This window comes from Pipistrellus kuhlii, unplaced genomic scaffold (assembly GCF_014108245.1).
Source record: "Pipistrellus kuhlii isolate mPipKuh1 unplaced genomic scaffold, mPipKuh1.p scaffold_m20_p_9, whole genome shotgun sequence".
NCBI lineage: Eukaryota > Metazoa > Chordata > Mammalia > Chiroptera > Vespertilionidae > Pipistrellus > Pipistrellus kuhlii.
This window is the reverse complement of record NW_023425595.1, coordinates 30,173,271-30,187,348: the sequence shown is the minus strand read 5'-3', so window position 1 is coordinate 30,187,348 and position 14,078 is coordinate 30,173,271. Positions and strand designations below refer to the sequence as shown.

General features: G+C 40.6%; 1 protein-coding gene across 1 annotated transcript; it reads right to left on the bottom strand.

The window, feature by feature from the left end:
* Positions 1-4,728: 4,728 nt before the first annotated feature.
* Positions 4,729-7,345, bottom strand: LOC118713318 (olfactory receptor 52B2). The gene has a single exon (XM_036427752.2). The coding sequence runs from the start codon at positions 6,193-6,195 to the stop codon at positions 5,227-5,229; it is 969 nt and encodes a 322-aa protein (XP_036283645.1). The 5' UTR covers positions 6,196-7,345; the 3' UTR covers positions 4,729-5,226.
* Positions 7,346-14,078: the final 6,733 nt, after the last annotated feature.

The following is a 14,078-nucleotide window of genomic DNA, read 5'->3' as shown; positions in this document are numbered from 1 at the left end:
GTCTCTCTTTTCTTATAGCATTTGCTTCAGAAAACATGTAATTGTAAATTCATTCAATGCCCCTTTGTAGAATTTATAAATCATCTCTTATCTTCTTGCCAATTATACAACCCAGAAAATGTCTTTCTCTAGGACCTGGAAACTATCTCCTGAAATGTAAACATTGAAGGAGATACCCCATCTCTCAGTCTCTGTGGAGAGTAGGAGTCTAACTTCCTTGGGCGCCAATTAGCAAACACAGATGGCCTTATCATAGACAAAAAGATGTGCAATCTCAGGAATAACTCAATGTACTTGACACATCTCATTGATCAGCCTCTTACTAAAGTCCTTTAGTATTTTTCCACTAGTTCACCCAGGGCTTAAATCCATTATATCTGACACTTACCTCAGTCCAATCTAGACTTTTGTTTTAACAAAACCGGATATTCAGACTTGTCTGTGTTCTATTCCCCATTGCTGGCAATAGTATCAGTATAAAAATCATCTTCCGTTTGCTAATCCTGTTTAGTGCAATTTTTCTTTAACACCAGATACAACCATCTATTTGAGCAAAACCAACACAAAGAGTGGCATTGAAGTTGATAAGCCCAACTCACACCCAAAGAGATAGAATAAATTCAAAAAGCTCTGCTGGAAGTAACCCTCTCTATGTCAACTCTACTTCAGGATTTCAGGGTCACTCATCCTTGCAGGTCTAGAGGTGGTGACAAGTGCTATTATTAACCCTAGGGAACTGTACTATCACTTTGAAACTCTTACTGATCACATCCCTATAAAACAGGCTCTTTGTAAGTAATCCCTTCTCAAAGTATTCTAATTTGAGAAATAACCAATGTTGACAAGGTTGTAGAAAAAGGAATCGCTTGTGCACTGTTGATGGAAGTATAAATTGGTATAGCCACTATAAAAAAAAATCATGAAGGTTCCTCAAAAAATTAAAAATAGAACTACCATATGATTCAGTGATTCCACTTCTGGGTATTTATTCAAAGAAAACGAAACAATAATTTGAAAAGATATATGCACCCTTATGTTCACTGCAGTATTTATTTACAGTGGACAAGAAAACAACTTAAGTATCCATCGATAGAGGAGTGGATAAAGTATATGTGAATATATATATAGGGTGGAATACTATTCAACCATAAAACCATAATGAAATCTTGCCATTTGTGACAATATGGATGGACCTTGAAAGCATTGTGCTAAGTGAAATAAATCAGAAAGAGAAAGACAAATATCGTATGATCTCACTTATATGTGGAATTTAAATAAAAAAAAAACCAAAAACATGTTTATGGATACTGAGAATAGATTGGTGGTTGTCAGAAGCAGATACAGGAGGGAGTCAAAAGGTACAAATTTTCAGTTATAAAATAAATAAGTCATGGCATGTACTATAAACAGTACAGTGACTATAATAATACAATTGATCCTTGAACAATGCAGTGCTAGAACTCTGCAGGTCCACTTACACATGGATTTATATATATATGTATATAGTGTGCAATCTATGTGTATTCTGAGGTTTTCCATCCACAGATTTAACCAATGTGGGTCACGTTTTTGATCCACAGTTGGGAGTTTGTGGATCCAGGAAGTTGACTGTATACATTGTTTTACTCCATGTTATATAAGGCACTTGAGCAGTCACAGTCTTTGGTATGGGGTTGTAGGGCATCCTAGAACCAATCCACATGAATACTGAAGGACAAATGTTAAGTTTTGAGGGAATGAAAAGTTATATGCAGATTTTCAACTTCTCTGGGGTTGACATCCTTAACCCCCATGTTGTTCAAGGATCAACTGTATTGCTTTGCATATTTGAAAGTTGCTGAGAAAGGGTAACTATTAAAGTTGTCATCATAAGAAAAAAAAATGTTTAAAACTATGTGTGGTGATAGATGTTAACTAGACTTAGTTGTGGAGATCATTTTGCAATGTGTACAAATATTGAATCATGCTTTACACCTGGAACTAATATAAATTACATGTCAACTATACCTCAATAAAAAGAACTTTTTAACTATTCTAATCTGAATGGGCCATCTGTTCTCTATTTGTACTCTAGCCACCACAATGCTCATTCAACGAGTCAGTGTGCAAGTCATTAGCAAGAGCAGTTTCAACATCCTGATAGGACAGATTCTAGATGACCATAGATTTAAAAGGTAAGGAAGGAAAGACAACATTGCAAAAATAACTCTTACAAGAGGATGGCTATGTAAAAGGCAGAGCCTGAGGGTATAGGAGTGAGATTTGGAAATGTCATGGCAAGACCAAGGCAGAAGTATGTGGAGCACAGGTAGTTGGCAGTCTTGGAATCTATATATATTGAGGTGCATAATACCAGAAAGTGAAAGACTGTTGACATAGGAAAAAAGGTAGATAGTTCTGCTATATTACTTTATTTGAACAAACAAATATGTTCTAACATCAATGGTATATTACAAAACAATTTGAGCACAACTGGATTTCACATTTACCTTTGTGCCCTTTTGTCCAGTAGAATGCAGAAAACTGCCTCGAGCTCAAAACAAGCTGCATAGGAATACACAAACACACACATACTCCATATACTAATCGGCCACCTTCCTTCACATGACAACTTAATAATTCCAGATAGAGCTCCTTCTAGCACTTCACAATAACTGACTAGCTGCAACCCCTCTGTGTTTCCACAGCAAACTGCATATCTTCTTCATAGTGTTATGTGCAGTGTAGTATTTGTGTTTTTCTTAATCATTTAACAATGTAAAACTCCGCTACTGTTTATACAAGTTTTCTATCTTTTTTAAGTGTCACTGACAAAGTTGTTGAATGCTATTTTCCTAACTCCATTTTTCCATAAATCCTGAGGTTTTTCGCGTGGGGTGTTGCATAGCCCAGTGACTTTTAAGAACTCATGTCATGTTATAACAGAATTGACTGTTCTTTCTAGAGTGAGTAGGGAGGAAATCAAGCTTAGATAGAGGGGAGAACACACCTTCATCCAATGTTTCAATCTGGCAGAGCTGTCCATCTGATGGGCCTGCCCCTTGGGACTAGGTTTGAATAGGAGTCTTCTAAGAAGTGGCTAAGGCAAGCCTCCAGGGTCTTTCCTGCTGGAGTGAGACAACAACCTTCCCTAGAGGTAGTTAGATGACAGATAGGAGTGACATCGGATGGGCCCAGGGAAGGTTAGTCCAAATGCTCATCAGCAGAGGAGTGGATACAAAATATGTGGTACATTTACACAGTGAAATACTATGAGTCTGTAAAAAAGAAGGAGCTCTTACCCTTTGCAACAGGGTGGATGCATTTGGAGATTATTATGCTAAGCAAAATAAGACAGTTGGAGAAAGACAAATACCATATGATTTCACTTATATGTGAAATATAATGAACAATATAAACTAACAAACAAGGTAGAACCAGAGGCATGGATGCATGGAGCAAATTGGTAGATCTCAGAGGAAGTGGGGGGGGGGGGGGGGGGTGAGGACTGAATGGGGGAAGGTGAAGAGATTAGCCAAAGAATATATAGCTCACCCTAACCAGTTTGGCTCAGTGGATAGAGCCGTGGCCTATGGACTGAGGGGTCCTGGGTTCGATTCCATGGGCCTTTGTTGCGGGCACATCCCCAGTTGGGGGTGTGCAGGAGGCAGCTGAACTGATGTTTTTCTCTCATCAATGTTTCTGTCCCTCTCCTCTCCTCTCTGTAAAAAGTCAATAAAATATATGTTTTTTTAAAAAAAGAATATATAGCTCATAGACACAGGTACAATAGTGTGGTGAAGGCCAAAGGAGGGGGCAAGTGGGCTCGGTAGAGGTGGACTAAAGACATACATAATAATATTTAAATATATATATTAAATATATATATATACATAGGGATATATATAGATATCTATATATATCCCTATGTATTGCTTAAGATGATGATCATATTCTGGATGTGTTAATCAGTAAACATCTCAAATAAATCAAGCGACTGAGGGCAAAGGTACTTTCCCACTAAAGCATCACAGTTCCAAATTAGCCTTTATTTAGTGCAGAAAGACGTACATGGACATAATGAAAGGAAATACAGAAAACATTTGAGAATTACATATTTAAGAGATTTAGGGTGGGGGTGTTTACTGGCACATAAATAAAACCAAATAGATGAGAAGTTTAGTAGGTTATTAATAAACATACCAGTATAATGCCAAAGAAACCAAAAACTTACCTAAGAAAGGCTTTGACTAGTCAAAAGCGAATACAATTCTTAGGACCCAAGCTTTCAGCACCAGGAAGTGGCCTGAGAAGGACATATTCCCCAGAGCCTATTTTAGATATGGCCTAAGAAGATCATGGAAAACAAAAGAAACAGGACTGGAATCCCAGTATCACTTCAAATACTATCCAGATAACTATTTGGTTATTATCAATATGAGTAACAACCAATAACTTATTGATGAGCAGTTCAGGAAGGAAAAAGTTGAGAAACTTCCCAGGGTTTCCAGCTTGGTGAAGTTGGTGGGATCCTCGTGATCTATTAATAGTATCCAAGGAAAGGAACAGGAACATGAAGATGTGCTAACTTGAGTTCTATATCCTGGAGGAGATATTCAGTTGGCAGGTGAGTTTATGTATTTAAAACTCAAAAGATAGGAGTCTTGTATTGCCTAGAAAAATTTAAGAAACACTTCTCGAGGAAAACAATACTTGAACTGAAATTTGAAGAAAAAACAGGACTTTTCCAAATGGCTAAATGATATGAACACATAGCTGTTTTTCAAAAGCATCTGCCATTACAGAAGTGGGAGGAGAGCTACTTGAACCTGTACAAATAATAAATGCATATTTGGAGATAAAAACTGGAACCCTTTCAGATATTAAATATAAAATTATTTTTATCCATTCGTGCATAACTTACTTTATGTGCTGTTCAGCTCCCTGTGTTTCTGGAGTACATCTGGTCTACTGAGGATACCAAATGTTCATAATTAGAAGCATGGATACTTAGTTGTTATTTGTGGGTTGTGGGGGAGGAATATGAGAATAGAAGAGGATAAAAAGAAACAAAGAAACAGGGGGAGGAGGCAAAGAGGAAGAGCCAGAAAAGAAAAGAAAAAGATATAAGAGAAGATAGGATGATGAAGAAGAAGGAAGAGAATGGGAAAGAGAAGGAAAAGCCCTCTCAGGAAATCTCTATATTTTATACCTAGTTTCTTGGGTGTGGGGACTTCTAGGGAGCCATCAGCCCAGAGGGGAAGCACAGCACCAAGCCTTCATGTCAAAGAACCAGCTGGCTACACTCTCCCGGATCTGCTTAGTCTTCACACCATAGACAATGGGGTTGAGCATTGGTGGCACCACTATATAAAGATTGGCCAGCAGGATATGGACATGTCGAGGAATGTTATGTCCAAAGCGGTGGGTTAATAAGGTAAAGAAGGATGGGACATAAAACATGAGGATGACACAGAGATGGGAGCCACAAGTGCTGAGAGCCTTGTGCCGGGCATCCTGGGAAGGTAAACGGAACACTGCCCGGAGGATCAGTGAGTAAGACACAGTGATGAGGATTACATCCAAGATGACCATGACAATGGGCACTGAGAAGCCATACCAGATATTAACGGTGATGTCAGCACAGGCTAAGCGGGCCACTCCAATATGCTCACAGTAGGAATGGGGGATGATGTTGGTCCGGCAGAAGGGCAGCCGCTTCAGCAAGAAAATCACTGGGAAGATGATGCAGAAGCTTCGGGTGACAATGGCCAGAGCAATTCTTCCCACAACGGGCCACGTTAGCACCGCTGAGTAATGCAGAGGAGCACAGATGGCCACAAAGCGGTCAAAGGCCATAGCTAATAGGATGGCTGACTCCCCCACAAACATCACGTGGACAAAGAACACTTGGGTGACACAGGCATCAAAGGCAATGTCATGAGAATGGAACCAAAAGATGGCTAGGGCCTTGGGTACAGTAGTGGTGGACAGCAGGATGTCCGTGATGGCCAACATGGAAAGGAAAACGTACATGGGCTCATGAAGGTTAACGCTCTTGATGATGACCATTATCAGGACGCTGTTCCCCAGGACTGCCGTGATATACATGAGGCAGAGGGGTATGGACAGCCAGCTGTGATACGCCTCCAGCCCAGGGATGCCGAGTAGGACAAAAACTGCAGGGTGGAAGATGGTAAGGTTGGTGTGAGTCATGATGAACTTTAGGATCCTCTCTATAATGACTTAGAAGTTGATGGGTCTGCTGAATATAATAGGAACAGAAAGCATCTCTGAGTGTGTGCTGAGATCACAAAAGACAGCATGGGTTTCTAAACTGTGGGATTTTCCAGGGGAAAGTCCTTCCAGAGAATACTCTTATAGGGATAACCTCTAGCCCTTTGTACTCATTCTCACGTAGAACGTCTGTATCAACCATGCTTCACCCTGCCTCCATTCACCCTGCCCCCGAAGCCTGGGTCCACCTCCCTTTCTGACCTCATTGTGCCATTTCCACACAAGCAGCATTTGCCCCCTTACCCATGCTATACTTTTCCCTCTAAGACTTTGCTCGTTCTGTGTTTACATGAATTTCCCTTCCCTTCCATTTCTGCTTATTCAAATTTGAACCTTAACATACCTCTTTCAGACAAGCCATTTTGTAATGGCCTGTGCCCATAATAATATCTCTCCTTCCTGAAGACCTATTAGGCAAACTGTATTTTAACTTGATTATACATAATCACATTAAGTTTATCTGGCTATTACCTTGAACACTTCACATTACACTTACTAATAACGTGGCGCTTGTGGCTCCCTGTTCATTGAAGTGGAGCACAAAGTAGAAATCCAGAAGGAGCCTAAGTAGTGTTTTTCTCCACGCCGATCTAGATCCAGGTCTTCTCTACAGGCAGTGAGGAGTGGGCAGCGGCTGAATTTGAGAAGCCATATTCATTACCTGCTCTTTGTGAACTTCTCACACTCCTCCCCAAACAGTTCCATAAAGGTTGTGTTTATTCTTCTTATCCTTAGGAGCCACCAGGAAAACTATTCTGAGTATAAGAAATCGATATACTCCCCTCTGACTCCATTAATATAGCCTTCCTCCAGACCACTTGATCCTTAACCCTCAAAAAGATTTGGTTTTCCCTCCTGCTATGAAGGATTAATCCTAGAGACCTTCTTGCCTTGGATTTTCCCATCACTCAAGTTAGATTTGTCTGCTTCTGAAACTCTATCTGTTAGTTATCAGGGCTAGGGGGGAAAAATGAATGATTAAAGTTCTGAAAGGGACATGGAGAAGAAAGAACATGGAGAGGATAAGGAGAGAATCAGGAGTATAAAGGAACCAAATAAACATTAGGTGGAACTACTGATATGGGATTACATTGTTCTTCCTCTATTCTAAAGCATAGGCCTCGAATTTATATAAACAAAACTTCATCAGAAATCAAATTCAGCCCTAACTGGTTTGGCTCAGTGGATAGAGCTTTGACCCACTGACGGAAGAATCCTGGGTTCAATTCCAGTAGGGGTTGTGCAGGAGGCAGCTGATCAATGTTTCTCTCTCAACAATGTTTGTAACTCTCTATTCCTCCTTCCTCTCTGTAAAAATCGATAAAATATGTTTTTGAAGAAAAAAATCAAATTCATTTTACTTTCACATATTACTTCTCAATGCAAGATACCTAATATAAGTCCAAAAAATAAAAACAAAAAACTCTCCCTCTGCTTATAATTCTAACGATGCTTTATAACCTCAATAGTGAAGACAGCAAAAGGCAGGGAAAGATTCGGTCCAGGCTAAGGAGAAATGGAGACACTTCTTCAATTTTCTGCTTTCTCTTTTTCTACTGTGACTTCCAGCCTATTTTTTTGTTATATTCATTTACCACCCTTAGGTTCTACAAATGTGCAGGCTGTACACCCTGAAGCCATGTTTCTAAAGGGTAAAATAGCCTGCCCCCTACACTAGGCTACATGTATGGAAGGATTCATTGTGAGATGTATCACAAGAAAATTATTTCTAATAACAAAAAGTAAGGCATCAAAATTTGTAAATGTTTACCCTTTTAAAAAATTGAAACTAATTCAAATTTATAGCTCTAATAACCTTACTCTTGCTCACATACACTCAAAGCCAGCATGTAAAATGGTTTTATAATCTAAAACCAGTCTTACTTGCACTGCAGAGGCACTGAGATACCCTTAATCTACTGAAACCCCTTAATACCAATTCATTTTTTTAAATAAACATATAAAGAAAATTTTCTACCTACCCACTTGTTTCACCCCCATATAAATATTTTGGGATTTTTGTCAAAATTTGAGTAAGCATAAGATGGTGCATCATGTGATTTTCATATTTTTATGATGCAATGGCAAAACGTGATGGAGAATCCCAACTTCAAGGCATAACCTCTCCTTCTCCCCATTGCTATACCTGTTCTACAAAATGCAGGATGGGAGACAGAACAAGGAGGACTTCCAATTTAGACACACCAGATTACCAAGAGAAGGTTCCCTCAAGAGTCCCCACCTTGAGACTGGGGAGTTCACAGTAGTAAGCACACATTCTGCACATTGTAGGTACATAGGAACCATTTGAACAAATGAACCATGGGATTGGTAAGTTAGCCTTTTACTAGTGGATTTGTTTGTTACACCAAGGTAATGATCAAAACGTGAGCCATTTTCATGAATAGCTCCCAATGATAGCTCCCAGACTGCTCTTTGAACTGCACTGATACAGACTGCTCTTTGAACTGCACTCAAACCTTTTATTAAAAAGTCTCTCTCCCCCCCCCCACATTCTCCTAATGCTTTTCCTGACCCACCTCTGCGTGCCCATTTCTTTCTCTAACCAGTGTCATCCTCCCAGTCCCTCTGACATCCTTTGTCTCACTAACCCCTTTTATCCCACATATCCATTTCCTCTCTCCAAGCTCTAATCTTTGTCTTTTATATAGATCTCTAAATACATACACACACACACTTGTCAGTCCCTCTCCCTGACACCATCAATGCTCTTAAACTCACATACTACATCACAGTATTAGCTGAAGGATCCAGGAAGTGGTAGAGAAGAGTTACTAGTAAAAACTTTGTTTTTTCTGAGAGATGAGGAATGAGAAGAAAGAAGACTGGACTGATCATGTTGGCATGCAGCGTGTCACTAGTCCTGCCCCATAGAGTGCTTATATTTAGAGACAGAGAGGCCACATGCTTCCTCCTTCTGGAGGCAGGTGCCAGAGTTACCCATGGGATCACTGAGCATTTGGGTCAATGAACCAATGGAGAAATAAAAATTCTTCCTCTAATTCCAAGAGGGAGTACTAACTCTAGGGATAATTAGCTCCAGACAAATACATTTGAAAACACAGCATAAGAGCAGTGACAGAAATCCCACTAGTAAAATAACAGCTAACATTTGTTGAGCCTTTACTATATCCCAGTCACTGTGTTAGGGCTTAACATGAATTTTCTCACTTAATTATCAGAACAACCCAATGAGATAAGCCATTGTTAATCTTTTCATTTGGCAGATGAGAAAATAGAAGTTTGGGGAGACTACGTAGCTGATAAGAAGAGAAGACAAAAGCCCTCAGATGAGCATGTCAAAGTGTTCAAACTCAGTCCAGAAACACTGATTAAGGGAGATGAGAGGGGTCATACAGGCTCAATAACTCAAGGTAAATTCAAGAACAGAAAGGGGCGCCAAAACCAGTTTGGCTCAGTGGATAGAGCATCAGGAAAGGTCCCAGGTTTGATTTTAGTCAGGTCAAGGGCATGTACCTATAATTAAATCAAGAAGGCTCTCTAAACACGGTCAAATAACCCACAGAAAGACAAGAATGTTAGGACGTGTTGCTTGTTTAAATAAGTTCCAGTTGAAGAACCATGTGAAAGCCACAGAGCCAAGTGAATGAGACACAGAAGAAGCAAACAGAAAACAAATAATAAAATGGTAGATTTCAGCCATAATATAACAATTACTTTAACTGTAAATGGTCTAAATACACCAATTTAAAAAACAGAGATTATTCTTCAGTTGCTTAAGAAGAAGGAAAGAATGATTTTGGCAATTTCTCTCATACCAACTATTACGTTGTTAATTTATTGGTCTCTGGTCTCTGTCATGTAACTTAAGTTTTAATTTCAATATGTGTTTATGATATTATTCCATTTAATTAATACCAAAATTTACATCACACAATCACGTTGACTTGGCTCTGTGACTTTCAGATGGTTCTCCAACTGGGAATTATTTAAACAAGCAGCAAGTCCTACCATTTCAAAGTAAAAATGAAAAAAAATCTAATCTGAAATTTCTTAAAAGTAGAGCAGTGAGTTTCCAAGGATAAACCAACTGGTAATTTTTGGAGCACTGAGCAATTTCTATGTTCCTTCCTTTCCCCTAATATATCAGTGTAGAATAGCATATAAAAATGGTCAAATGTCGCCCCTGATATGGGATTCTAATTTAGCAACACTACTTATAAAAATTATATTTATTTTATTTAAAGGGCTCATCAATCAACTATCCTGGGTACTGGGGATTCCCAATGCCCCAGAGAACTATGGAATATTAATAAGGTGATCAGACGTCCCGCTTTTGGCGGAATAGTCGCCGCGGGACGCGGGATAAATTGTTAAAAATGTCACAGGGAAAGACCAGCCAGGTGACACCCCACACACACACATGTGCTTAGATACCTCCTATAACGTTGGGCTGGAGCCTAGGAGACCAACAAAGAAACTTTCCTAGAGGCAACATCAGTGATATCCCCCAGTACCTCCTGGACTACTAGGCAGTGAGAAACGCAGAATACATCCGATTTGCAGGAACTTAATTCAGTTTTGTTGTACTTAGGGTTTGTGATGTATCTTATGAACCATCTTTGTACAAACAGTGCCCAGGGTAGGTACACGTCAGCCAAAATCCTGTTAGTGTTCTCTTGAGACCGTTTGAATGTAATGGCATTTGAGGGCACTTCTTCTCAACCCTCTCCTTTATGGCTCTCAACCCACTGCTCCCACTTCCCAAGAGCTCCTCTCCTCCCTCAACAGATGAGAGCTCACCATTGACTAACAGGTCATTGCAGCTCTTTCTACATCTCCCCATTCAGCATCCTGGAACCACCTGCCAATCTGTCTCCTGAACTAATCCTCCTAGAACACTACTCATGTGCTAAATCCCAGCGGAAATGTTTGAAATAGTGGCCAAGAGCAGGGATGTTAGGGCCACACCGAGCTAGTATCCTGCAAATTACTAGCTGTGTGACCTTGGGCATGTTACTTTATTTCTTGGTGCCTCGGTTCTTTGTCTGTACGAAGATGGAGGGAATAATTGTACCTACTGCAAATGCATGTTGTACTAGAGCAATAACTGCACATAGGACATCCCAGAGGACTGTAGGCATCACTGTCATTCAGAGAAGACTTCCCTGACTCCTCCAAGAAGAGGAAGAGGCTTTTTCTGTGCTTCCACCATGCCTAGTTCTGACCTGAGTTAACGCAGTTATTTTAATTGTTCCCTGCCAACTGTGGGCATCACTGTGTCCACTAGACTGAGGTCTTGCAGGGCAACAGGGTCTTGTTATTGCCACTGTATACTCCCCACGAGGCATGGGGTCAGGTACAAAAGAGATTCAATCAGTTCTGCTATAAAGCTGGTTTTGAAATGCAGATTTGGTCCAACCAATTAGTGTAGTAGGGAACTGAGCATAATGTGAATATTCTGTTTATTTATGTGTGATTTCACCTGCAAGAAACTAGATGAACATGGAAAACTGCACCGAGCTGAACCAAACTGGATTGGAAAATTCAATGAGCACACATGTACATATGCAAACATTCATCAGCTGCCTCAGTTTACCACTTGTGTTACGAGCCACACCTGTCCACATCTGGTGTTACAGCATCCCACCTGATTTCAGATTAGTGTCTCCCACCTCTTCACAATAATTCACAAGCTACTTCCAAGATTCACTGCCACGAGGAAAATTCTAAGTCTTTTTCAAGGTGAAGTGTCATATTTATTGGTGCATGTGCTAGTATGTACTTTGTAATCATTTGACATGCGCTACCATTTTTGTTGGTTCCTGTCCTTTTAATTTTTTAATATATTTTTATTAATTTTTAGAGAGAAGGGAGAGGGACAGAGAGAAAGAAACATCAATGAGAGAAAAACTCATCGATTGGCTACCTCCTTCCTACTTGGCCCCTACTAGGGATCAAGCCTGAAACCCGGCCATGTGCCCTGATCAGGAATCAAACCAACAACCTTCTGGTTCCCGGGTCAATACTCAACCACTGAGACACACCAGCTGGGCAGTTACTAACCTTTTTAAATATGTCACTGACAAAGTTTGTGAATGTTGTGCCCCTCTTCCCATTTTTCCAGTAAGCCCTGTGTTTTTTATTGCATTATCTTGCATATTGTGGTGATATTTAGGATATGTTTCATTTTAACAAAAGGAGTCATTCTCAGTGTATGTGGTTGGTGGCAATTAATTCTTTCTCGTCTCCATGGATACCTAAGGCTCCCACAGCAAACACTGTTTGGGCCAGCACTTCTGCCCCACAATTAAAAGCAATAAATATTTATTCATAGACAACTGCATGCCAGGCACTGTGATGCATAATGGAGGTACTGGGGCTAATAAGAAATACTGACTCTAACTCTTTCAGTCTAGTGGGAAAAGGAGAGGCAAGTAATTATAATAAAGGGGATGCTATTAAAAAATAAAGCAAGGTCTTCTCTGCAGCAAAGACCTCCCAGGGGAAGTGTTCCTCTTTCCCAGATCTTCTACTCCCCTAAGTTAGTCTCTTTCTTTGTGGCCTTGTCTCTGTCTCCTTTCTCTATTTCCTGAGTTACCAGACCTATCAGCACTGAGCAAAGATGGAACAGGGAAGAGTTAATGTGGCACAGGTGGGAGGGGGAGGGCCTGAAGGAAGCAGGTGTAGCAGCCACATAAAGGGCCTGGTAGGCACAGGTCAAGGCAAAAAAAGCTGCCAACACACCGCATTCAGGATCCTTCCCCAGTCAAGTCTTCTGTTGTTTTCTTCCTCCATTTATTCATCCAAGAGGTATAAGCTTCTGCCATGAGCTAGACTCTGGAGGAATCGGTTCTGCTCACCCTGACTCTTTCAGCACCAAGAACGCTTCTACCTCGGACTGACTGCCATTTCCTCCCTCAGTCACCACTCCCTCTGGCATATCAGGAATGAGACTCTAGTAGGACCTCTTCTGGATTGGAAAGAAGGAAAAGAGAGAAGTTCCTTTTTTGCTGCCATTTCTCCCTTTCTTCATTGCATCCCAGATCCAACTTCAACTCTTCAGCCAGTGTTCAAGTTCACTATTTCAGCATCAAATTCAAGGAAACGTAAGCACCCCACACCCCAAAAACCTACTAGTTTTCTCCTGTCATTCAAGGCTTCCACCTTCACTCCAGATTCCATTCTACCTCCTCTTCCTGTTTCTGCCTTTCTCTTTACTCTCCCCCTTTCTTCTTGGAGGGTAACTTCCCAGCATGTTAAAGCTGAGTGATGCTTAAGGCCACCCCCATTGTAAAGATGGGAAACCTGAGGCCCAGAAGTTGTTCTTAAGGATACACAGTCAGGGACAGGACCAGCCTAAGGCCTGATCCCCACCCAGTGTTGGCTTTCACCTCATCACCAGGGACTGAGACTGACTCTATTATGAGTAAGAAAAACATATATCTCAGCTGACATCCCCAACTGAAGGGCTCTGACTGTACCAGCCACTACAGCAGTGACCACCTCCCTTCCTCACTACCACTGTCCCGTCTCTCTCCCTACCCTCATGAGCTTTCAAGTGCAAAGGTTTCTCCCATCCTAGCTAGGGTTATGGTCTTGATTATCCATTCAAATCTCCTGTGATCTTCTCAGCCCTGTGCTACCCTTTACATCAGGGGTCTTCAAACTTCTCTCATTATGAGAATCACCTGGTGGAGGTGTTAAAACACAGATTCCTGATAGCACTTCTTATAGTTGGGATCCGGGAATCTGTGTTTTAACACCTCCACCAGGTGATTCTCATAATGAGAGAAGTTTGAAGATCCCTGCTTTACATA

Excerpts from the sequence above, each read along its gene's own strand:
- LOC118713318 (XM_036427752.2), bottom strand. The coding sequence starts at position 6,195 with ATGACTCACACCAACCTTACCATCTTCCACCCTGCAGTTTTTGTCCTA.